At 41.0% G+C, this 24,804-nt stretch overlaps 3 protein-coding genes across 6 annotated transcripts; all 3 read left to right on the plus strand.

Annotated features, from left to right (window-relative positions):
- The first annotated feature begins 4,581 nt into the window (after positions 1 to 4,581).
- On the plus strand, positions 4,582 to 10,415 carry LOC135558740 (neuropilin and tolloid-like protein 1). Its single transcript, XM_064992824.1, has 9 exons — positions 4,582 to 4,637; positions 4,933 to 4,989; positions 5,202 to 5,336; positions 5,428 to 5,676; positions 7,424 to 7,465; positions 7,573 to 7,700; positions 7,866 to 8,094; positions 9,010 to 9,123; positions 9,338 to 10,415. Exons 1-9 carry the CDS (start codon positions 4,610 to 4,612, stop codon positions 9,925 to 9,927), a joined length of 1,572 nt encoding a protein of 523 aa, XP_064848896.1. The 5' UTR covers positions 4,582 to 4,609; the 3' UTR covers positions 9,928 to 10,415.
- Positions 10,416 to 10,529: 114 nt separating this feature from the next.
- atpsckmt (fATP synthase c subunit lysine N-methyltransferase) lies at positions 10,530 to 12,161 on the plus strand. Its single transcript, XM_064992821.1, has 4 exons — positions 10,530 to 11,084; positions 11,358 to 11,495; positions 11,632 to 11,682; positions 11,813 to 12,161. The coding sequence occupies exons 1-4, from the start codon at positions 10,806 to 10,808 to the stop codon at positions 12,038 to 12,040; spliced, it is 696 nt and encodes a 231-aa protein (XP_064848893.1). The 5' UTR covers positions 10,530 to 10,805; the 3' UTR covers positions 12,041 to 12,161.
- Positions 12,162 to 12,299: 138 nt separating this feature from the next.
- marchf6 (membrane-associated ring finger (C3HC4) 6) lies at positions 12,300 to 24,288 on the plus strand. 4 transcript variants are annotated; one of them, XM_064992827.1, is made up of 26 exons: positions 12,300 to 12,575; positions 13,267 to 13,366; positions 13,688 to 13,761; positions 14,428 to 14,571; positions 14,683 to 14,755; positions 14,895 to 15,069; positions 15,283 to 15,460; positions 15,755 to 15,816; positions 15,937 to 15,969; positions 16,065 to 16,116; positions 16,219 to 16,277; positions 16,477 to 16,557; positions 16,669 to 16,737; positions 16,951 to 17,025; positions 17,135 to 17,269; positions 17,393 to 17,512; positions 17,621 to 17,721; positions 18,165 to 18,302; positions 19,447 to 19,642; positions 19,820 to 19,889; positions 20,024 to 20,205; positions 21,113 to 21,247; positions 21,792 to 21,881; positions 22,028 to 22,175; positions 22,309 to 22,444; positions 22,714 to 24,288. In XM_064992827.1, exons 1-26 carry the CDS (start codon positions 12,557 to 12,559, stop codon positions 22,802 to 22,804), a joined length of 2,736 nt encoding a protein of 911 aa, XP_064848899.1. In that variant the 5' UTR covers positions 12,300 to 12,556; the 3' UTR covers positions 22,805 to 24,288. The 4 variants fall into 4 exon arrangements, with proteins under 4 accessions (XP_064848899.1, XP_064848898.1, XP_064848900.1 ...); XM_064992826.1 differs by having other exon boundaries at positions 15,286 to 15,460; positions 20,024 to 20,223; XM_064992828.1 differs by having other exon boundaries at positions 15,286 to 15,460.
- The last annotated feature ends 516 nt before the right edge of the window (positions 24,289 to 24,804 follow it).

The following is a 24,804-nucleotide window of genomic DNA, read 5'->3' on the forward strand; positions in this document are numbered from 1 at the left end:
ATCAGTCCCCCTTCAAACCTGCTCTATCTCTCTTTCTTTCTCTCTCTTGCTCTTTCACTCACTCACTCACTCACTCACTCACTCACTCACTCACTCACACACAGTATATGTATAGTGTAGTGTCAAGGCTGTAATATGAGTTACACTTGCACCATCAAGTGGTTGGTTGGCAAATGCTAAATGAGCATGTATGCCCGCCTGTATCTGTCTATATAAAATCGGTCAAATTAAAGAAAAGGAGATTTGCCAGTAGATGGTATTCTGATATTCATGGAAAGCCCAATGTAGACTGTTCTCTGTTATATCACACCCAAGGCCATATTGACAACATTTTACAGTCAATATGACCTACTTTTTATACTTAACATTATTGCTTACCATATTGGAACAGATGGTATGTCTGATAACTGTTTTCTTCACAAATCTCTATTAAGTCTATTTAAACTAAAGACTTTAATCTCTGGTTCTCCATAATCTCCATAATAATCATGTATCTAAATCTGTCAAAATACTATGTTTTGTAGACAAAGTTACATCAGCATGATTGTTTAGTGGGTAGAATTGAGGGACTCCTGAACATAGACTACACACCACACTTGGGTGCAGCTCATCCAAACTGCAGCTAAAACTTGCCCTGATATTCCAAGCATGGCACAATTGCTTATGGCTCCGAGCAGATAATATTGTGTAATTACAGATTTGATATTGACTGTGCACGCAGTGGTCTCAGACTAGCTAGTGTGCATACCGATATAGTATATATTTTTTTCTAGGCAAGTCAGTTAAGAACAAATTCTTATTTTCAATGACGGCCTAGGAACAGTGGGTTAACTGCCTGTTCAGGGCCAGAACGCCAGATTTGTACCTTGTCAACTCGGGGATTCGAACTCGCAACCTTTCGGTTACTAGTACAACACTCTAACCACTAGGCTACCCTACTTTCTTGTTAGTTACATAATACTTTTAAAAAACATTCACAGAGAAATATAAACCTTGTTCAACATTCATACATGTTTCATTGTAAGAAAGTGGCATTGCCATTATAATGTGACTGGTGAGTGCGTTTGGGGAATGGACACAGTCAGCGACTGACTCAATTCCTCTGTGTCATCATGAAATAAGATTTTGCTATTCTGTCTGAGTGTGCAAAAAAACAAGACCCGTTCATTTTCCTGATAAAACTCTGAATAACAACAATCTGCCTCACATAAACTAAAGCCAGATGGATTTGATTGTCAGATTTGTCTCCTTCTGTAGAATATCAAGGGAGTTGATTTCTCTTTGGTCTGGAACAGTGAGAAGTAATCCAGCTTTGCAACATTGAGGCAATGTGAATGAAATACATGTTTGCAATACTTATATTAGAAACTCAAGCTCATATTTTCCCTCAGAAATATTGTATGATATGGATCTGTTTAAATATACATTTTCTGAAACCTTTATGGAATTCAAAATACTTTACTTTGACTTTTTTTCTTCATCCCATATGGCAGTCAAAAACATTCAACAGAAATGCATGAGTTTTATTCACAGATAAAAGGCATGGCAAAGAGACACAAAACTGTCACGACCGTCGTTACAGGAAGACCAAGGTGCAGCGTGGTGAGCGTACATTTTCTTTTATTTAGTAAAATGTCGCCAAAAAAAACAAGAAATAACAAACACGACCGTGACGCTTCCAAGGGCTATAGTGCCCCTAACAAAGACAACTTCCCACAATGACAGAAGGGAAAAAGGCTGCCTAAGTATGATTCCCAATCATAGACAACGATAGACAGCTGTCCCTGATTGAGAACCATACCCGGCCAAAACATAGAAATACAAAAACATAGAAAACAGAACATAGAATGCCCACCCAAATCACACCCTGACCAAACCAAATAGAGACATAAAAAGGCTCTCTAAGGTCAGGGCGTGACAAAATCTACGGACTGCATAGTTAGGTCAGGTTGAGTTTATAGGACTGTCTTTATTTTTGCATGGATTGCAGATTTTAAAAACATGCGTATGATATGAGAGATGTTATTTCCACACAGTGAACTGACTGTTGTGTCAGCAAACCCTGTTCTACACACCCTATTGCCCATAATCATTTCACACCTGGGACACCTGGCCTTAAGGAATGAAATGCAATTTTGGCAAGAGGACAGCTGAACATATTACTGTAGCTCCCCACCCTCCTCTCTCTGCATCTGTTTGATACTTTGTTAATGTTGTTTGGATGATTCCTTTCATTTGCGTTTTTCTCCTCATAGTGAAGTTTAATATGCAGCATTATCCAGTATTATGATCTTGGTTCCTGTATGGACCCACGGTTACCTTCTACTCGTATGGGAAAGGCTTCAGGCAGAGGTTGCCAAAGTTAATTTGAGACTTGATGAACCCTCCTCCCATCTGTTTCTGAGACCCATTACCAAGTAAACTTTTGTTAATTACATCAAGCCTTATTCTAGCTTCCCTGCTGCCTATCATAACAATGCTCCCCAATTGGGGTTGATTCTAAGTTGAATTGGTCTAAAATGCCAATTCAATTTTCTTGAATTTGAATTGGCCACACCCTGCAGAAAGCAGAAGTTGAATTGAATATGAATGAAATAAGTAGCATTTAATTTGATGAAATTCATTGAAATTCAAATGGATAATTTCTTCCATAAATCATTAAGCACATGTCTATTTTGTATATAATGTATGGTAAGCAATACAATGTTTTACATTTTCTTGAAACATTTAAACGAGTTTCAAGTAATTATAGTGGTTTTGTAAATATTGTTAGATAATTTATTAGGTTTTCTATAATAATTCTATAATATAATAATGTTATTAAATATTAAACAAAAAATACATATCCAATAATGCATTAGATCAAACACTCCAGAATGGAATGGAACAACCTAACATCTAATTACAAAAATACCAACAAAATACTATTTGACTTCTTTGAGTTATAATCAAGCTAATATTTGAAATCGTATTTTTTTTAACAATGAGGTGGCAGATGCTTTTGGCTAAATATACGTCAAAGGAATGAGACTCATATAGCTACAGTATATACTCACCGGGCCAGTTTATTAGGTACATCCATCTAGAACCGGGCCGGACCCCCCTTCGCCTTCAGAACCGCCTGAATTCTTCAGGGGAATTTTACAAGGAGTCTTAAACGTTCCACAGGGGTGTTGGTCCATGCTGACACAATGGCATCACGTAGTTGCTGCAGATTGGACGGCGGTACATTCCTGTTGTGAACAGCCCGTTCCATCTCATCCCAAACATGCTCTGTTGGTTTAAGGTCGGGGGACTGCGCAGGCCACTCAAGTAAACCGAACTCGATATCATGTTCCAGATACATTTTTTCACTCCTCAATTATCTAGTGTTGGTTATCGCGTGCCCACTGGAGCCGTTTCTTGTTGTTTTTAGCTGATAAGAGTGGTGTGGCAATAGCCCATCCATGACAAGAATCTAAAAAAAAGCCTATGAGGGCGGCAGTTTCTGAGATACTGAATCTGGAGCGCCTGGCACTGACAATCATACCAAGCTCAAAGTTGCTTAGGTCACTTATTTTGCCCATTATAATGTTCAATATACAGTATCTGAATGCCTCGATGCCCATCTGCCTGCTTTATATAGCAAGCCACAGCAACGTGACTCACTGTCTGTATGAGCCATCCATGAGTGTACCTAATGTACGTTTCATGTCTCAGTTGAATTTGTTTGAATTTGTTTGAATTCAATTCTACTTCTTTTAATTCAAATTCAATTCTGCTTCCTGTGGGGTGTGAACAATTCAAATTCGAATTTTAATTCCTGGGTTGAATTGAAATTCCAAAATTCCAAATTGACCCAAACCCTGTCCCTAATTCATCTCTAATATTTTATTAGATTTAACCAGACTAGTCAGGTAAGAACAAATTCTTATTTACAATGACGGCCTTCCCCGGCCAAACCCCAACCCAGGTGAAGCTGGGACAATTGTGCGCTGCCCTATGGGATTCCCACTCACGGCCGGCTGTGATACCGCCTGGAATCGAACCAGGGTCTGTAGTGACAGGAGCCACACACACAAAAAAAGTTGAGTTTGAGTTGAAGCTGAATTGCGGTTCCTTCATAAAACAACATCATTATAGTTTATTAACTAGTTATTACAGTACTACCAGAATTTAATATCCTATATATTTGAGAGAAAGGTGGCTTGAAGTGTCTGGCTTGAAGTGTCCAGACCAAGTATTTATGCATAACGTCCACGGGAAATAAATAACACAAGCACAGAGACCAATGATGATGTACACCGGCATGTGGCAGATATAATACCGGGAATTGGCACGACGTCAACTGTCAAGGATACTATACTCATTGAAGGTTGCTGTCGGTCGGATTATCGTCGCTGCGTTTGGATGGAAATCGGGACTCAGGAGAACGTTTAGACCTGTCTGTCACAGCAGCGGATGGATTGAGACTGCTTTTCCTCCCGTAACTTTGTATTTGTGTTTTGTTTACACTGAGATAAAATAGGGATATCGTGGATATGATGATTGAATTTTCCCGTTGCACGGAATAATGATTCGTTCATTTCGTTTTGGAAATATTTGGGATTGAAAACAGCAAGGATTAGACATGGTGAACAAATTTGCCTTGCCTCTCGGTAAATTTTGTCTACTTTTGCTTGTATAACACGATCTCTTTAATATCGTAGTTAGATGGTCAACAGCATAAAGTTAAATCAATTCTTGCCATTGAACTTTCCAGTAATGACGCTTTAAAAACTATTTTAAAACGCTACATGTGAATTCATTATGCTATGAAACGAAATTATCATTTCTGTATTTTGTGGAACATAATTTTATTTTGTGGTTTAGTAACATACACAAACACAATTTCCATAGCCAATTATTTTCTGGGTATTTTTTTCTAACTTTCATTTACTTTTATTTTTACAGCAGTAGTTGCAAGTCTAATCACTATTGGATTGTCTGGTACACCGGGGAAAAAAGCAGGTAACACTGAAATATACACTGTGCGTAGAGTTATTTATTTCCCTGTTATGTTGGAATCTACCTAACTGGGAAAAGTAATGTCTGTGTAATGAAGAAGACCATGAAACACCAGATCAATAACAATACATTTGATACATTTTTAATGTCAGACAAAGCTGGATGGTATAATGGTTCTGTATGATTGGCACCTGAACATTAATCTTGTACTTCAGTGACAAACAATTCAGGGGTGACTCCAATAGGCCAATGTGGCACCTGGATAAAGGAGGCTGAGGGAGGCCTGTTCACCTCCCCCAACTACCCCCAAAAGTACCCACCAGAGCGAACATGTATTTATATCATTGAAGGTCAGACATAAACACCATCTCAACAAGTAAATGTTTTTTTTATTGGATATTGTGTTTCTTTTTCTTACATTTCCCCACTGTGTTTTCTCAGCTTCACCAAGACAATGCATCGACCTCTTCTTTGATGAGAAATATTCAATAGAGCCTTCATGGGAATGCAAATTTGACCACATTGAAGTCCGCGATGGGCCCTTTTCCTTCTCCACTTTAATTGGTCGATACTGTGGCCAGGAAAGCCCTTTGTATATTAAATCAAGTGGGAGATACCTGCATATAAAGTTTGTTGCAGACGGCGAACTGGAAGCAATTGGATTTTCAGCACGCTATAACTTCACTCAAGGTAATATAATTTCAAATACATCGATTTGCTTTAACCGTTTCAATATTTGCAGTGTTATTCTGAGGTTGTTGAAATGTAATGTGTGACTCCGAAAGGCTAACTATTTGTCTCACCCAGGCACATATGGAGACACACAGACACAATATTGACATAAAGTTGTACACATCCAGTTAATGCAGAGAACTTCAGCCAAACAATTTACCAGTCACAGCTCAGTGACTGAGCTGGAGCTACAGGAGACTGGTGTGGTGCTTACTGCTGTGTGTGTCCATATCAGCTGCTGCATTTGTAGTGCAGGCACACATGCTGCAACTGGGGAGGGGGGGTTATCTCCTCCTTCACCCAGTTAATGAAAGCTTGTCTTCAGGGGAGTACAGCTTGTCAGCTCTGAGCCTCGGCTTAAGGGATACCCATGCAGCTGACAATTTATTACTGGCAGAATTTATAGGGCACTTACGTTGGGAGGAGAGATGAATCCACTTCCTTGTTTCCCTCTCCCAATCAAAGCCATTCATCAGATCAATCTTACAAAATGTGTCTCAGTAACCTCACATTCTCGTGAAGGTTTTGACACTGCCAGTAGACATGGTTATTCGATATCACTGCCTGCCCTCCATTGGAATCAAGACTTGAAGTGAGTGGCTCATCCACAAGTTCCGATGAGATACTTCAGTGTCAAAAGATGAATATAGATTGATATAAATAGATATAAATTGATTCCCATATAATCTCCATATAATCTCTCCCTGAAACACAGTGAGGGTACATATTAGAGGACTAATACTACAAAAAGTATCCATAAAAAAAGTATCCCATGCAACAATACTCTAGCCAATAGAAAGCCTTCCCAAACCTGCGTTGGTAGAGAAGTACAAGCTGATTTCCAAGTGTTTACCTCAGAAGTAATGAATCCTTTAGTGCCAAATGCTAATCTCTTCTAATTCCTCTCATCAGTGGCAGGATAATTCATTGACCGATCATCATCTTATTACTACACTGTTACATAAGCGTAAGTGTTTGCAGTAAATATTTGTTTTAAACTAGATAGAAAAGCAAGATTGACATATGTTTCATATACTTTCGTATTTTTTTCAGTACATCTTCTGACACACACACACACACACACACACACACACACACACACACACACACACACACACACACACACACACACACACACACACACACACACACACACACACACACACACACACAGTGAATAATCCATGATACAGAGGTAAGAAACAAGAGGATTAATAAGGATTCATGGCTGAGGTTAGGTTTTAAATAGTTCAGCTGTCTCCTCCTTGCAGCCATGGTGATATTACAAAGATCTGCCTCTAAATATAACTGTTTTATATTTATATTAATATTTCGAAAACTGGTTTCTCCCTCAACCTCATCTTTTTAGATTTTTTTTCAGGAAAACATTTTGGAAGTCCCATTTTATCACTTGGTTCTCATTGCTTGTGCAGCCTAATCTGTATAAAGCTGGTCCAAGGATTATTAATCCACCTACAAATCATAATGGTGAAGCTTTAGGATAGAAGTCCTGTTCTTTCTGTCTCAACATTTTTTTTTATGAAGGACAAGTGGATGATTGCATAATGGATTAAACTATGGACAGAGTTCACACAGTCAAGAATATGCATTGCTGGCCCTTATCCTTTCAGACACAGAACATGTATTTTGTGAAATGGCAGAAAAAAATATACAATAGGTTCACTGTTGTGTGCTCTCTTTTCAGATCCTGAATTTAAAGACATGGGTGTCCTACCGCCTCTGCCTTGTAGGTACACGGTTCTTCTTATATCACCTATGTAAACATACTGTATATTGTAACAGCAAACTGTTGTGTAACTAACACACTGTGCAATGGACTCTCCTGTACTACAGTTTGCGAATTTGATCTGGGTGGATCAGATGGGATCATTGATTCTGCAGCAATACTCAAAGAGGGCAAAGCCTTGCAGACAGAGGCTGTGGACTGTAGGTGGTTCATTCGAGCACCACCAAAGGGAAGGGTCAGTACAGTTCTTGTGTTTTTTTCTTCTTCATATTTGCAATATCCCTCACTCACATTCTCCATTAGTCTTCTGGAAAACATGCTGTTCAAAAGATACACAAGTCAAGTTCCCATTTGGTTGGAAACATGTTGTTTCACACTGTTATTTTAAACATCTTTGCAGATCTATTTGCGATTTTTGGAATATGAGATGCACAACTCCAATGAATGCAAACGTAACTTTGTGGCTGTGTACGACGGAAGTAGCTCAGTGGAGCACCTGAAGAACAAATTCTGCAGCACAGTGGCCAACGATGTCATGTTGGTTACCTCGGTGGGGGTCATACGAATGTGGGCTGATCAGGGCAGCCGAAAAAGCCGCTTCCGGATCCTTTTCACAACCTTCCTAGAGCGTTAGTGAATTAATTTGACACCATTTCCACTCCATCTACTGCTATGTTTCATTTTTGACACATTGTTTGAAATGTTCCAATTAGTTTGTAAAGAGAGGCAGTCGCAGGGAATACAGGGTCTCCTTTACAGGGTTATTGTAACAATGTAAAAAATATATAGTTGTTTCAACTAATTATTATTAAGTAACTGGTTCCACAACCTTTTTTAGTTTACTCAACTTTTCAATCAAAGTATTAACTGAACTTACATTCTTTAGTTAGGCCAAACTTAGCTCCAACTTAGGCAACAATTCAGTCAATTTAAAATGATGTCTTTGCTCAACTTGCCTCATATGTTCATTCAACCAGAAATTATTATATGGGCATCTTCATCAACAACAACAAAAAAGTCTGTGGAACCAGTTACACACACACAGTGCTTTTGACATACAATATTGTCAACTTTCACATTTGAAACATGTTGAAATACATGATTACATTGTCCATGTATACAGTAATTATTATTCAACATGTCCTCACCTGCGATTTGAACTGACAACCTCTTGGTTTACGGAATACCAATCTTACTGCTATGCCTATGTCAATGATTGATTTGACCTGTATTGCTAGACTTTGCACTTCAAAGTAAATCCCAGCTCTGTTAAAAGTACACTCAAATAAAACAATTTTATTCATCACCATGATTAAGGAGTAACATTAAAACTGAGTAATATGCCCCACCAACATTAGACAACTACTGTAAACAGAAAACCCTAAATGTTGAACTAAGTCAATCAAATCAATGATGAGAGAATAGTCAGATTAACTGTTAATTGACACAGACATGGTGGCGTAGCAGGAAGATCAGTATGCTGTGATGCTGTGAAAACTCTATTTAATGTTTAGGGAGTAAAGCTATCTTCCCCTTGTTTTCAGCTCCATGTGAAGCAGAGGCTTTCTTTTGCCATAGCAACATGTGTATCAACACCAGCTTAGTGTGCAACGGGATCCAGAACTGTGTCTACCCCTGGGACGAGAACAACTGCAAAGGTGAGACACCTGTTCCATTTGGGTATAGAGCTGACAAATATGAACTACAGTCAATGTTTTAGGTTAACCTGTATGACAAAAGTACAAGTTAATGGTGCATTCTAAATGTAATGTTGATAAATCTAAATGTAACTTTCAACACACCATTCATCACAATTCAAACCTAGCCGCCAAAATAGAAAACTTGATTGTATGTAATATTTACTGTCCACAGAGAAGAGGAAAGCCAGCATCTTAGACAATATTGACCACACCAATGTCGCAATCATTCTAGTCACCTGTGGTCTGGTGGTTGTCCTTCTCATTGTGGCAAGTATCATTCAAGTTAAACAGCCACGCAAAAAATACATCATCAGGAGGGATGACTTTGACCCCACATTGCTCCACGAAACCTTCGAGCCACCACATTATGAACTGTGCACTCTGCGAAGGGCAGCCTCTGCCGACCACATGAGTGAAATGGCTATGGCCGAGGACTTTGATAAGTTTCAGAAACTCAGACGGTCTTCGTCCAAATGCATTCGTGACCACCACTGTGGCGGAGCCCACTCCCAGGTGTCCAGCGTCAGGGGAAGCCAAAGTAACCTGAGTGTGCGGGACGCAGCCATTATGTCAGACATGCCTCTCTCCCAGTCCCACCAGGCCACACCCTCCAGCCACAGGAATATACTGATGATGAAGTACAGTTACTCACAGGACGGGCAGGATGGTTGTGACCAGGATGACGACATGGATGACTGTCAGACCCCGAGCCAGAGCCACCATGTCTTGTCTCCACATCAGTCAATGTCCAATGATTTCTGAGGTATGAGGAACATGCATGCCCTACAACCACACAAATGTTCTGTTCCTCTTTGCTTGTTCCATTTGTTTTAAATAAATATGTTTTTGTTCTGCTTGGATTCACACGAGTAGCCTACAAATTAAGAATGCATATCATGGAATGGTTGTGGTTTTGTAAGTATTTTTTGTGACCAAAAAACATACACATTCTGATGTGATCTATGGTGTCCCCTTGGTTTTAATTGATATATGTTGTGGATATGAAGTTGTTTATTTTCCCCCTTTGACTGTGTACATGAAAAATACAATATACATCATGTGTTTGCACCTGTTATGATTTAATATTTAGCTTTTATTGTTGAATGGTGTTGTCTATACAGTGTTTTTTCCTGTCAGTTATAATACATTGCTCCCTCTGTATTGTCTAGACTACCCCATCTCCAAATACTGTACCTCTGTTTTGTTATTACATTTACAAATGTATTATCATTTTACATCAACATCATATTATTAAATGCTTGGTTTTGTGACACATAGAGTGGTAGTAATAGAGGATGGTATGTTGACCACAGGAAAAAGCATGATGAACGAGTGGAACTAGGAACTACCGAAACTGTATTTCACACCAAGTCGGACAAAAAGCTGCAGCACACCTTGGTCCAGAGCGAGGTTTCGATTCTAATAAAGTATTTTCACCTTTTCTGACATTCAAATGTCATGTCAGTTTGCTATTTAGTTACGTCCCACATGTTTAAGTCTACTTCTTTTGGCTAGTCTCGTAATTTCTATATGTTCTTGAATGACGTAACTATCAATAAATGTCCTTGGATGAGTGGCTAGCTAACAGTGGGAGGAGAGGATTCTAGCAGCTCGCACTCATTCATTGATTCAAAGTCATCATGGCAGAACAAAGCCTACTGGAAACTGAGGCGATACAATGTGACGTTAATGCTAAAGACACCGGCTTCAAAAAACGTTTAGGACTGATCGCAACTGGAATTGTCGGGGGGTCATTGGTTGCCCTTTACGCTGTTGCAGGTCCATTTGTTGCACCTGCTTTGAGAAAGGTGTGCCTACCTTATGTTCCCGCAACTACAGCACAGGTGGAAAATGTCCTGAAAGTGCTGCAGGCGAGATCTGGATCCCTCGTGGACATCGGAAGTGGGGATGGAAGAATAGTAAGTACACTTAGTAGTCTGATCAGAAGACGACCAGCCATTTTCTGAATTTGTGATTGTGACTTCACCTTTGATTATTAAGTTAGATACTTGGGTTTGTGCAATTTGCAGGGGTTACACTCTTGACAGGACATTTAAAGTTACAAATTGCATTAGAGAGCATTTAGGTGTAGCCTATTAGCATCACAGAAGACTGTTAGGCTGGACATGTGTAGTATTATGTTGCTCCTATCACTGGCACTTTTGATTTAAGCATGTATTTCATTTCTGCAGGTGATAGCAGCTGCAAAGAAAGGATTTCGAGCTGTTGGATTTGAGTTGAATCCATGGTTGGTGTGGTACTCCCGTTACAGAGCTTGGAGAGCAGGTGTTCATCATTCTACTTCCTTCCACATATCAGATTTATGGAAGGTTAGTCAATCCACCAGTGATCGTTTACAAATGATTCTTCATCCAAAATAACGTTTATGTAGTAGCCTAATACCCATTACAGGGGGGACTAATGTTGGGTCTTTCTTTTAATGTATGTGTATGTCCTGGTTCTCAGGTCAGCTTTAATCAGTACTCGAATGTTGTCATATTTGGAGTACCTCAGATGGTGAGTTTAACTCTTATTTATCTGCTAGACTTGACAAAATAATGGTAGCTTTTTATTTAGTAAATGCCACCACATATAGCACTACATCAACAATATTAGCCTCAATATGATTGATTGTATTACTTCACAGATGGATAAGTTGGAGGGCAAACTGCAGACAGAACTACAGAGCACAGCTAAAGTGGTGGCCTGCCGTTTCCCTTTTCCCACCTGGGCACCTGATGGCACCGCTGGAGAAGGAATAGACACTGTGTGGGTATACGATGCAGAGTCGTTCAAAACAGAAAGAGGAACACATCAGGGACATTTTGTAACTCCACATCAGTCCCTGGGCAATGATGACACTAAGTCATACTAATTGTGTTCATCCCTGAATGCCTCAGGGATTTGTTGCTTTGAAAATCATTTCCAGGATGTTATCAAATGTGTGAGAGTCAGTAATAAAAAAAATGGTGATAACTTAAGCAAATTCCCCATCTTGCATTCCTTACTACCTAACACAATTCATTTAATTTGACTGAATATGGAATTAAAGTTTTAAAACGTATTTGTTTAATTTTAATTTTTTTAAATATAAAAGTGCGCAGCTTACTCTTGTACGGTAACTCAATACCGTCAGCATGTTGATAGTTGCTGTGCATAGCAGTTTTTACCGTAGCTAGCCTAGCTCCCGGGCTCCCGGAGTGCCTGATAAAATTGCTACATTGTATCCCCACGGGGAATCAAATAGTGAAGTTACATTGTAACCATTCATCGAATCGAACATCATTCTGAGATGTTTTTTTTTAGTTCGCTGGCTGCTAGGCTTTTCACCAACTAGCCAGACGGTGTTGTGTGTTGACTGAAAAGAGGACAGTGTGCGTCAGCATTCAAGATGGACACCGCCGAGGAAGGTAGCTAGCAACCTCGTCAACCCATCTTGTTAACAAATTTACGTTACAGAATTAGTTAACCTCCTGTTGTGACACACATTTGATTGCGCCTCTAGGAATTTGTTTTGTCGCAAATTGACTAACCGTTTTTTTTCTACCGAAGCTACAACCTGCATGAAGTAGTTAGCATCACTAGCTAACGTTAGCTAGCTTTAGCTAAGTTACATGCACTCACCACTAAGTCCAAGATGAAGTATAACCCACCTTTATCACTGCTAGTTAATAGCTAGCTTACTGACTTCTCTGCACTTCTACACGTTGTTGATTACATTTAAATTCAATAGACTTGTGATGTATCCGTCCTCCAGTTCTAGCTAGTTAACTAATCAACATAGCTAACATAACAACAATAATATAGAATGTATCTGTTTGCCAACCCACCCAGTATGTGCCACCCATTAGTGCTGCCAGTCACTTGATCAGTGACAGGTAATGTATGGAAATGATTCGTTGCTCTCTTGTAAAGTTAATCAAAAGCCCCAGAGTATTTACAAATGAAAGGTCCTGACAAAAATAGTCTTGAGATCACTGAAAGATCTGCTAGCTATGTTTTCATGCAAGTTGCACATGATGGTTTCTCAAAACAAAGCCTATCTGAATTTCATGAACCCTGTTCTCGATTTTGTCTGATTCATGTCCTTGTCTTCTGCAGGGGATATATGCCGGGTCTGCCGGTCTGAAGGAACCCAGGACAAGCCACTATATCACCCCTGTGTTTGCACAGGAAGTATAAAATTCATCCATCAAGAATGGTATGCGTTGCTGGTTGGTTGTATACTCAAACACAGGGCCAGTGGCATTTCTTTAGAGACAGACTGGGTTCTTGCCAGAGCATGATACATTCAACAGAGAGGAGCAGAGCCAAGTATTACTATGGGAACGGTGTAATGGGAAGCCAGGGTTTGACAAGTTGCCATGAAAATGTGATCTGTAAGCCAGAGATGGGCTCTGCTACTAGATCGCTCTCTGTGCTAAATCTAGCTAGATGGACTGTCCTTAAGCAACTGAAATTGATCTTTTATATTGCTGCACATGTGACACCACACTTACATAATCCATCTGTATTTTCACAGCTTGGTACAATGGCTAAAACACAGCAGAAAAGAATACTGTGAGTTATGCAAACACAGATTTGCTTTTACACCAAGTAAGTCATTCAATTTAATTTCCTTCTATATACCTATTCTGTTTAACATATTATTCAATGCAGCATTTACTTAAGTTATATGGGGTTCCAACAACGTGACTAACGTATGGGCCTAACCTACCTCATAGGGTCATTTGCCTGTTTTGACAGAGGGATATCAGTCCAATATCATCATCCAATGACTGACCTCAAACTTATTTTTTTAAGTATTTTATTTTGAAGTGCATATGCAGTCTCGATCAGCCTCAGGAAGTATTACTTATTCTCATTTGAGTAAGACTGTGAGCTGCCCTGACTAGTTATCATTCAAGACAGACCTAGGGGACACACGCATGGCCTTGTCTATACTAATCCATTACTCCAGTGTTGCTCAATCGAATCTCTATTTCTCTTACCGGAGTCCGTCTGCCATCCTCATTCATTTAGTGAGAGATTTAAATTGTAGTTTTCTCAGATGATTAAATTGTCTAAAGGACAAGCATAGTCTGTCATGATACCAATAGAAAATACTTTGCCACATTTCTGACCAGACAACTATTATGATCCTATGCAAGCTTTTCTTAGTTCTGAATGGACCCAATTAGGACCAGTAAAGGAAGATTGGAATTTGAGGATGTGAAAAAGAAATAGCCTGTTTTGATACTTTCTTTCCTCTGTTTTTTCCAGTCTATTCTCCAGACATGCCTTCCCGACTGCCTGTTCAGGACATATTTGCGGGGCTGGTGACAAGTGTAGGCACAGCTATTAGATACTGGTTTCACTACACACTAGTTGCCTTTGCTTGGTTGGGAGTCGTTCCTCTCACAGCATGTAAGTACAAATGTTCGAAAACACAGTCTAGTGGTACATGTTGTTCAGTAAGCTATCCATTGTTGGCCTTGTTGAATATGTCAGTGTGTGTTGACGGTCTTATTCCCGCAGGTCGCATCTACAAGTGTCTGTTTACCGGCTCTGTGAGCTCACTCCTTACCCTGCCATTAGATATGCTTTCTACGTAAGATGGTCATTATTTTCTTCTCCTGAACCTGTACAAAACAATACCCTGTAAAAACATGAAACAAATGTTGTCTAGTCATTTAGCCAATAACATTCTGACTCACCATGAGACAATTGTAATGTCCCTTCATCCACAGAGAGAACTTGATGGCGGACTGCTTGCAGGGTTGTTTTGTGGTGACGTGTACACTCTGCGCCTTCATCAGTCTGGTGTGGCTGCGGGAGCAGATTGTTCATGGTGGCGCCCCCCAGTGGCTGGAGCAGAATCAGCAGCAGCAGCCACAACATGCACCAGCTCCACAACTTAATGAGGTAACCAAAAATCCCACTACAAATTCAAGTCAAAGTCACTCTTTGGGTGAACATAATTATGTGTTAACTATAGCATTTCTTCACTGCAAATTGTAATTTCTAAGTTGAGTCTTAAAGAGCGCTCAATACACTCTTCCTTAACCAGAGATAGCCTCTTCTAATGTTCTGGAGCTACCGCGCCCTCCTTTGTGTCCCTTGTCTCTTCCCCAACAGCAGGGTCCTGGGCAGGGGGCGGGTGAGAACCAGCCTGCTCCTGCTGCTGCTGAGCCCCTGGCGGACAATGGTCCAGCGGCTGAGGTCCCTGACATCCAGGTGGACCCGGCAGAGGACATGGAGCTGGAGGATGAGGCTGGGGCTGAGGATGTAGGGGACGCCAACAATGGTGCACAAGGTATGAACCTTCGAATGGAAAGGTTCGACCCTGGACCCAGATCTGTTTGCACCATTTGGTATAATGGCATTTATAGACTGGCACTCAGGCTATAAAGGTTCAAGATGTTAACCTAATGCAGCCTTATTTTAAAGGTTAATTTAGGATGGTGGTTTTGCATTTTACAACATTTTTATATCAATATATATTTTGTCATCATAGACATTAATCTGTAGGTGATATCTGGACTGCTTGTTTGTCAAAGTGTTAATTTGAGGTGTCAATAAGTGCGGTTCTGCTTTTGTCTCTTTGTAGATGACATGAATTGGAATGCCCTGGAATGGGACCGGGCAGCAGAGGAGCTAACATGGGAGAGGGTGAGATTGAATTAGAATTCCCTCGGGCCAATTTGTGTGTTATACCCATTGGTCATTGTTGTGTATAAGAAATGTGAAGTGAAATTGAACATTCTGTTTTTTTGTTTTTTTTATTCACAGATGCTCGGTCTTGATGGCTCCTTGGTTTTCCTGGTAAGTAGCTCATTCCCCATGTTTGATGAAATGTCGTACTCTTTTGAGAAAATCTTCAGGTTGTTGTAAATATGTTGTCCCTCTTTCTTCATCAGGAGCATGTCTTCTGGGTGGTCTCACTAAACACACTCTTCATTTTGGTGTTCGGTGCGTGTCATTAAACTTATGTTAAGAGTGCCATTTTGATAAAAAAAAAAAAAAATGTATTTCTAAATTAATATTATAACAGTGACTAACATTTCTTTTCAGCTTTTTGTCCGTATCATATTGGACATTTCTCAGTTGTGGGTCTTGGCTTTGAAAATAATGTAAGTACCAGCTTAGTGTAAATTACATTGAATTTAAGGCCTTTCTCCTGCGTGTAACTAGAGAGATTATATTTGAAATCTGTATGAATAGATTTTATGAAGTTTATTTTGGAATCTGAATGACTCGCTCCATACATTGTTGAGCTGCTTTGCAGTGTCAGAAAGAAGATTATTTTAATCATGTAATTTCCTGTTGCAGGTGCAGGCCTCCCACTTCGAAGGCCTCATCACCACCATCGTAGGCTACATCTTCCTGGCCATGACATTAATACTGTGCCATGTATCCTCTGGTATCTGTTACAAAACTGTGTTATAGCCTAGTTTTAGTCTCTTATAGACATGTAGTACTTGTGATGTATTGAATGTGTTTTTTCCTTAATGAAAATCCCAGGGATTGGCAGCGTTGGTGAGATTCCAAAGATCCAGACACCTTTTAGGGGTGTGCTACATTGTTGTCAAGGTACTGAACATTATGATAATGATTTTGTCCTTGATTGGGAATGCATAGCCTGACTGGTATATGGGCTCAGAAGTATATACATACAGCATATTGTGTTTATCTTGCATACAGTGTATTCTCAGTCTGGATTACAATATAAACTAACAATTTGCCTTCTATTGCCATTTGAAATAAACACCAGTTATAATACATATTGATATTATGATTAACCAGGTATCCCTGCTGGTAGTCGTGGAGATCGGTGTGTTCCCTGTCATCTGTGGCTGGTGGCTCGACATCTGCTCACTGGTAAGCCGACCATGTTCTTCTGCTTTAATGATGCGTCCTTTCAAAATAATAATTGATACCTCCATTTTCCTTTTATTGAAAAGCCAAATGTTGTTCTGTGTTGTTGCAGGAGATGTTTGATGCCTCTCTGAAGGACAGAGAGCTGAGTTTTGAGTCTGCTCCCGGCACCACCATGTTCCTCCACTGGCTTGTAGGGATGGTCTACGTCTTCTACTTTGCCTCGTTCATCCTCTTACTGCGAGAGGTGAGATGGTATTCTCTCTCATACCTTCATATCTGTCATTTGAGGTGCCATAATCCTATGTCAAGAGATTTCTGCTTTTGAGTTATGTATCCCAATTAGATCTGTTTCTAATTGTCGCTCTAGGTGCTGAGACCTGGTGTTTTATGGTTTCTCAGAAACCTGAACGATCCTGATTTTAATCCTGTCCAAGAAATGATTCACCTGCCAATATACAGACATCTCAGAAGGTTAATTTTATCAGTGGTGAGTTGCAACCCACTTATTCCTATCTAATGAACAATGTCATAGCTATGGGTGCCTGGACAGGATATACAGTGCCAGTAACACTGGGTTTCTGGTCTTTCTCTGCAGGTGGTGTTTGGCTCCATAGTTTTACTAATGTTGTGGCTTCCTATAAGGACGATCAAATTCATCCTCCCAGCCTTCCTCCCCTACAATGTCATGCTGTATAGGTGAGTGGGGCGGTAGGTAGCCTAGTGGTTAGAGCGCTGGACTAGTAACCGAAAGGTTGCAAGATCGAATCCCCGAGCTGACAAGGTAAAAATCTGTTGTTCTACCCCTGAACAAGGCAGTTAACGTCATTGAAAATAAGAATTTGTTCTTAACTGACTTGCCCAGTTAAATAAAGGTAAAATATTTTTTTTTAAAGCCTGGAATAACAATGGAATGACTTGACTTAAGCCATAGGCTCCTAGTAATGTCATGAAGCTGTTATGGCCGAAGTCGACCGTGTTGCAATTACCGGAAGATAAGTCATTGGCCGGATTATGCTACAACATCAATAACCAATGCATGTTTAGTTATGAATAAATGCCTCTTCAGTAACTAACAAATATCTCTGTAATGTACTCAGTTATGGATGATGATAATGTCTCTGTCTGTCTCCGTTTCCCAGTGATGCTCCAGTCAGTGAGCTCTCTCTGGAGCTGCTGCTACTTCAGGTGGTTCTGCCTGCGCTGCTGGAACAAGGTCACACACGCCAGTGGCTCAAAGGCCTGGTCAGAGCCTGGACCGTCACCGCTGGATATCTGCTGTGAGTGTCACACACAAACAACAACAAACCAACTCTCTGTTAGACTGTGAGTGTTCTTGGGCTCTATCATTTATATTGGAATCCATTATTTTACTGGGATATACACTGAATGACCAAAGGTATGTGGACACCTGCTTGTCAAATCTCATAAAAAAATCATGGACATTAATATGGAGTTGGTCCCCCTTTTGCTGCTATAACTGGGAAGGCTTTCCACTAGATGTTGGAACATTGCTGCAGGGACTTGCTTCCATTTAGCCACTAGCATTCGTGAGTTCGGCACTGATTTTGGGCGATTAGGCCTGGCTCGCAGTCAACGTTCCAATTCATCCCAAAGGTGTTCAATGGGGTTGAGGTCAGGGCTCTGTGCAGGCCAGTCAAGTTCTTCCGCACTGATCTCGACAAACCATTTCTGTATCAAACTCGCTTTGTTCACCCGGACATTGTCATGCTGAAACAGGAAAGGGCCTTCCCCAAACTGTTGCCACAAAGTTGGAAGAACAGAATCGTCAAGAAAACTGGAACTAAGTAGCCTAGCCCGAACCATGAAAAACAGCCCAAGACCATTATTTATCCTCCACCAAACTTTACAGTTGGCACTATGCATTGGGGCAGGTAGCGTTCTCCTGGCATTCGCCAAACCCAGATTTGTCCGTCGGACTGCCAGATGATGAAGCGCGATTCATCACTCCAGAGAACGCGTTTCCACTGCTCCAGAGTCCAATGGCGGCGAGCTTTACACAACTCCAGCCGACGTTTGGCAATGAGCTTGGTGATTTAGGCTTGTGTGCGGCTGCTCGGCCATGGAAACCCATTTCATGAAGCTCCATATCCTATGACGGTGCCACGTTGGAAGTCACTGAGCTCCACAGTAAGGCCATTCTACTGCCAATGTTTGTCTATCGAGATTGCATGACTGTGTGCTCGATTTTTATACACCTGTCAGCAACAGGTGTGGCTGAAAATGCCGAATCCACTAATTTGAAGAGGTGTCCACGTACTTTTTTTTTTATATATAGTGTAGTTCATGTAGGCTGTTCAGGGTTAAACCCCAGAGATGCACTATTATAGACTGACACACATCCTCACCTCAGTCAGTTCGAAGACTTTGAACCCCATGTTAACGGAGCGGTCTGTGCCACAGAGACCTCCACTCGTACCTGTTGGGTGACCAGGAGGAGAATGACGATGATGCGGACCAGCAGGCCAACAACAATCTGCAGGGGAGGAATAACAACGCCATCCCTGATGGGCTGCACGCTGCCCACCAGGCTATCCTACAGCAGGGAGGTCCTGTCGGCTTCCAGCCCTACCACCAACCCATTAAATTCAGCTTCAGGGTGAGTCATGACTATAACTTGCATATAGTAATGATCATATGATTCACCTGGTAGGAGGTAGCCTGCCTAACTATTCATTAGACCTGACACTTGTTTTCTCTAAGCCATCTTTGTCACAGAGCATTCCAATACAATTCAATGTGGTCTATTCATGTGTATTCATTCTTGTTTTTCTAGATTGTGCTGCTGATTGTGTTCATGTGTGTGACACTGCTGGTGGCCAGTCTGGTGTGCCTCACGTTGCCAGGTGAATTCACTGTATAGTCCACTCAACTCACTCAATGTAATTGCACCGTCCCACTCCACTTTCTTCCACATTTACCTACTGTCACCCTCTCTTACTCTCGCTGTCTCACCCCCTGTCTCCGCCCCCTGCTACAGTATTCGCCGGCCGCTACCTGATGTCTCTCTGGACGGGCAGCGCAAAGATCCACGAGCTGTACACGGCAGCGTGCGGCCTATACGTGTGCTGGCTGTCCATCAGGGCCATCACCGTACTGCTGGCCTGGATGCCCCAGGGCAGGAGGGTCATTCTGCTCAAGGTCCAGGAGTGGACCCTCATGGTAATGCTCTGCAACACGGTAATGACTATCAACACCCACCGCCAACACACACTTGAACTCTTCTTCTCCGAACTCATTCTTCTTCTAACTCATTATTATTGTTTTTCCCCTCACACTTGTAATGCAAACAGCAACTGAATTAGAATAAGCATTTGATTTTATTCTGCAAAGTATATGGCAATATAGACACTTATAAGACATACACGAGTGGTTTCAATACGGTATGTTTTGGGGTTATGCTTTTTTATTATGCTGTGCTTTGTTTGTTTGCAGTGGCTCATCTCTTTTTTTATTATTTTATTATTATTATTTTTTTATTTCGTGGTATCCAATTGTTAGTAGTTACTATCTTGTCTCATCGCTACAACTCCCATACGGGCTCGGGAGGGACGAAGGTCGAAATCCATGCGTCCTCCGAAACACAACCCAACCAAGCCGCACTGCTTCTTAACACTGCGCGCATTCAACCCAGAAGCACCAATGTGTCGGAGGAAACACCGTGCACCTGGCGCCCTGGTTAGCGCGCACTGCGCCCGACCCGCCACGGGAGTCGCTTGGTGTGCGATGAGACAAGGATATCCCTACCGGCCAAACCCTCCCTAACCCGGACGACGCTAGGCCAATTGTGCGTTGTCCCGTGGACCTCCCGGTCGCGGCCGGCTGCGGCAGAGCCTGGGCGTGAACCCAGAGTCTCTGGTGGCACAGCACTAGACCACTGCGCCACCCGGGAGGCAGTGGCTCATCTCTATGTGATTGGGTGGTTCTAGGTCATTCATGTTCTCTATATAGGAAGACTCCGAATGCAATCTGAAGTCCGCTCAGTGAAGTGATACCTACTTGTATCTGTGTTGTGTGTTGAGAGGCCTGTGTTTCTAGCCCTCTGTTTTCTATACGTTTTGTACTGTAGATCCTGAAGACGGTGGTCGTTGCTGTGCTGCTGGTTGGAGCCATCCCTCTGCTGCTGGGCCTGCTATTTGAGCTGGTCATAGTAGCTCCTCTCAGGGTGCCATTGGACCAGACACCACTCTTCTACCCCTGGCAGGTACTGTAAGGGCCACCCATCTAACACCAATTACCATATAGCTTTACATTGGATTGAAATGGTAATCTTAAAATGTTACACTTGCCTAATGACTCATCCTGAATTTGATTCCGCTGCTCTATGATCACTCCATACATTGTCTAAAACTGCCTTCCTAGAATAGATTTCTGCTGACGTCAAAATGAGGGGCGTTGTACAAAACAAATTAATCAACGATTGGATCATCTCTAACCAATCAGTATCAAAGTTGATAAGGTCATCATGTTGGCTGACTCTGGCCTAACCCACCGGTTTCTGTGACCAATCAGAACGGTCAGAATGTGTTTGCGTTTTACAAAATGTCAGGGAGGCAAGCATGTCAGGGAGAAGAAGTGATAGTTTGGCCGGAGCGATGTGAACGGTCAGTCAGCTAATTTGACACTGCGCCTAAAACTTTTATGATGAAGTATTTAGCTTCCTGCAATTGGATAACAGAAGAAGAGGCAACAACAGCCAACACCGCTGTTTAAGACTAACCTGCTCTTGTTGTGACGTTTTGTTTCAGGACTGGGCTCTCGGAGTGCTCCATGCCAAAATTATTGCTGCCATTACTCTGATGGGTCCCCAGTGGTGGCTGAAAACCGTGATCGAACAGGTCGCTCCCACAAGACTGTTTTACTATGATTGTTACCCTAATTAGTGTGAAGACCTGTAGTATGATGCCATTAATAATATAGCTCCGATTCATTATGAATACGTTTTGGAATTATATTGACTTCCTAGTGTTGTTCCCTCTGCTAGGTGTACGCTAATGGAATTCGCAACATTGATCTCCATTTCATCATCCGTAAGCTGGCTGCTCCGGTTATCTGTGTGCTACTGGTGTCTCTCTGTGTGCCCTATGTCATCTCTGCTGGCATCGTCCCCATCGTAGCTCAATATTCCCCAGGTAAGGCAATTATCAGATAATGAAAGTGTAATTATTGGTTATAGTGGTGTGCCAGAGATATATATATATATATATTATTGGTGAGGGAAAGTGAGCAAATGTATCATTGAACCTCTGATTGCTCTTTCTGTAGGAGTTACCATGGAGATGCAGAATTTGGTGCAGAGGAGAATCTACCCGTTACTGGTCATGGTAGTCATGCTGGTGGGAATCCTCTCCTTCCAGATCCGTCAATTTAAGCGCCTTTATGAGCACATTAAGAATGACAAGTGAGTACTCTGACATTTAAGCTCAGCACAACCACAGTTGTTACTTATTGCCGATACTGACCTGACAAAATGGTTTCCGGATGTCTCTCAGACTGTGTTAGTCTCCATTATGACAGTAGAGCACCATAGTTTCCAATACAAATCATAAAATGACTTCTCCAAGCCTCCTGAGGATATACTTGTTGGCATACTGGTGTGCTATTTACACTCTGTAGGCTCTCTTCTTTCATGGCATGGTATTTCTGAAAGTCTTTTTTTCCCTCTCTCAGGTACCTGGTGGGACAGAGACTGGTGAACTATGAACGCAAGGCGGCAGGCAGAAGCACCACAGCCACACACAGCAGCTCTTCCCAGGATTAGGAGCCGTTATCACCTGACCTGAGAAAACAGCCTCTAGCTGTGAGGCCTCTCTCCTCCCTTCTGACATCTCTTCACATTCATGACTCAAGCACTCGCCTCTCGCAATGTCTTCTTTCACTCCCTGCTTACAAGCGTAGCCGGAGAACTGAGAAGTTTGTTTTACAAAAAAGATTAAACAAAGGCAAAATGACCCTGATAACCAACCAACTTGGATTTGAAAAAATTGGTTAATCTTTGTACATCTTGAAAGAAAAAAATAGTGTTTTGTGAATTAATTTATTGAAGACTTTATTGTGTGAGTTCCTGTCGTTAGGTCTGGATGGACTGCTACAGTACCTAACCTGTTTGAATAGGAGGAGGCAGAGTCCCGGGAAGCCTCTTTTCAGCTCTGCTCTATGGGATAATCCCATTGGAACACATGACTGAAGCTCTGCTTTAGAGGGAGCAATGTGAGACAAGGCTGAAGAACTTTGGGATCAGTTTTTGTAGGTTGTATTTATTAGTTTTGATTTCCCTTTTTAGGGGTTTAGTATTACAGTGTGTGGGTGAGAGGTTGTTATTTATAAGAAAGAAAAGTTCCTATTGAAATGGGTGATTTAGTCTTTCTGTAGCAGGGCTTAAAGCAAGGGACTTTTTAATTCAGATTTATAGATTTCGGTTCACTGACCGGCCACAAAGGAGCTAATGAGTGTGTCAGGCTTCCCTGAATAGCAATATACTGGCTTGATGGTCTCCTGTCTCAGGCTGGGGTTATTAATTAACCTAGCTAGACATATATTTATATGATGTAGCTTTAGTGTTTAGTTTCATTTCAGAGAACCCTAAAAGGCAGAGTATCTGCTGAGTTTGGCATTAGGAATTTACAAGATTGTAACTGTGCTCATGAAATTTGGATAATTTCTACTCTACATTTCTTGCTACACCTGTTCTTACTTATGCACGAATATCAGTCTATTGCACTTTAAAAAAAGCTTTAACATAGTGGCAATCATTCATAAACCATTTTAGTTCAATCAAGTCAGTATTTCAATCTGGGGGCGAGGACACTAAAATTAAATTTAAATATGAGTTTTTGATCTAGTTTGACACTTTGGGGCTGTGTGTTGATATGTTTGTAAATAAAGCTTCTTTTATTTCATTTCACTGTGTACCATTGTCTTATCGGTTCCAGGTTTAAGACTTGATTTCCAACTTACAGAGAGTGTATTAAATCCTAAGATTCTATAAGTGACCTTCTAGTAACTTAATATACAAAACTGGATGCTGGTGTTTACCTGTTGAGTTTATGCTGACTCATTTTAAGCAAATGTTCTATTTTTATAAGTGCATATAGAGGAAGTTTTAAGTTTTGTAAATCTTGTGTTGCTGTTTTGTATGCTTCATGTTGTTTTTCTGTGTGTTCCTGAGTGGTTAAGTGTGTATTGGTCATCTTAATAAATGGCTACTTGAAAAACCCCATAGAGGTGAATAATAGCATAAAATACTTCCTCTTGTGTTGTATCATGATAATAAGCCTTGCTCAGTCACCTCTTCCTATACTGCATGTGTGTTTGTTGGGAGACATTGGTGATATAACAACATCCCTACATGGGAGGATTAACATTGTGTTAAACATTTATTTTTAAATACTGCTAAATTACTTGTGATTATGTGTGTGTTACCCCTTTCTTCACATTTGAGTTCTTAACGTAGGCCTACTCTGGTCAATCACTTTACCGGGTTTTTGACGATAAGGCACTGCCCCTTTTCAAACCAATTCTCCCTATTCTGCTTGGGGCTGATTCCGACCCGAGTTAAGCGTAAATGGAACGTAATTTATTTTTTATGCACTTTTTTCTATGCGTATTCTGACGAACTTCAGCGTGAGAATAACATGCTATTCACCTGCTATTCGTTCGTGGTGGAAATCTAAGAAATGAAGGTGTGGTGGAGGTGTCTACAGATAAACTGTATTCTAATCTTGACTTCATTCCCTCACAATTCCAACACTTTTAAGTGCA

The sequence above is a fragment of the Oncorhynchus masou genome, chromosome 17, assembly GCF_036934945.1.
Source record: "Oncorhynchus masou masou isolate Uvic2021 chromosome 17, UVic_Omas_1.1, whole genome shotgun sequence".
Taxonomy (NCBI): Eukaryota; Metazoa; Chordata; class Actinopteri; order Salmoniformes; family Salmonidae; genus Oncorhynchus; species Oncorhynchus masou.

Bases quoted from the DNA above. Each gene is read 5' to 3' on its own strand.
- atpsckmt (XM_064992821.1), top strand. From the start codon at position 10,806: ATGGCAGAACAAAGCCTACTGGAAACTGAGGCGATACAATGTGACGTT. The intron at 11,496-11,631 runs GTTAGTCAATCC...CCTGGTTCTCAG, and splicing joins ACATATCAGATTTATGGAAG to GTCAGCTTTAATCAGTACTC. The intron at 11,683-11,812 runs GTGAGTTTAACT...ATTACTTCACAG, and splicing joins TATTTGGAGTACCTCAGATG to ATGGATAAGTTGGAGGGCAA.
- marchf6 (XM_064992825.1), top strand. The intron at 15,070-15,282 runs GTAACCAAAAAT...CTTCCCCAACAG, and splicing joins CAGCTCCACAACTTAATGAG to CAGGGTCCTGGGCAGGGGGC. The intron at 21,882-22,027 runs GTCGCTCCCACA...TCCCTCTGCTAG, and splicing joins TGAAAACCGTGATCGAACAG to GTGTACGCTAATGGAATTCG.
- LOC135558740 (XM_064992824.1), top strand. From the start codon at position 4,610: ATGGTGAACAAATTTGCCTTGCCTCTCG. The intron at 5,677-7,423 runs GTAATATAATTT...CTCTCTTTTCAG, and splicing joins ACGCTATAACTTCACTCAAG to ATCCTGAATTTAAAGACATG. The intron at 7,466-7,572 runs GTAGGTACACGG...CCTGTACTACAG, and splicing joins TGTCCTACCGCCTCTGCCTT to TTTGCGAATTTGATCTGGGT.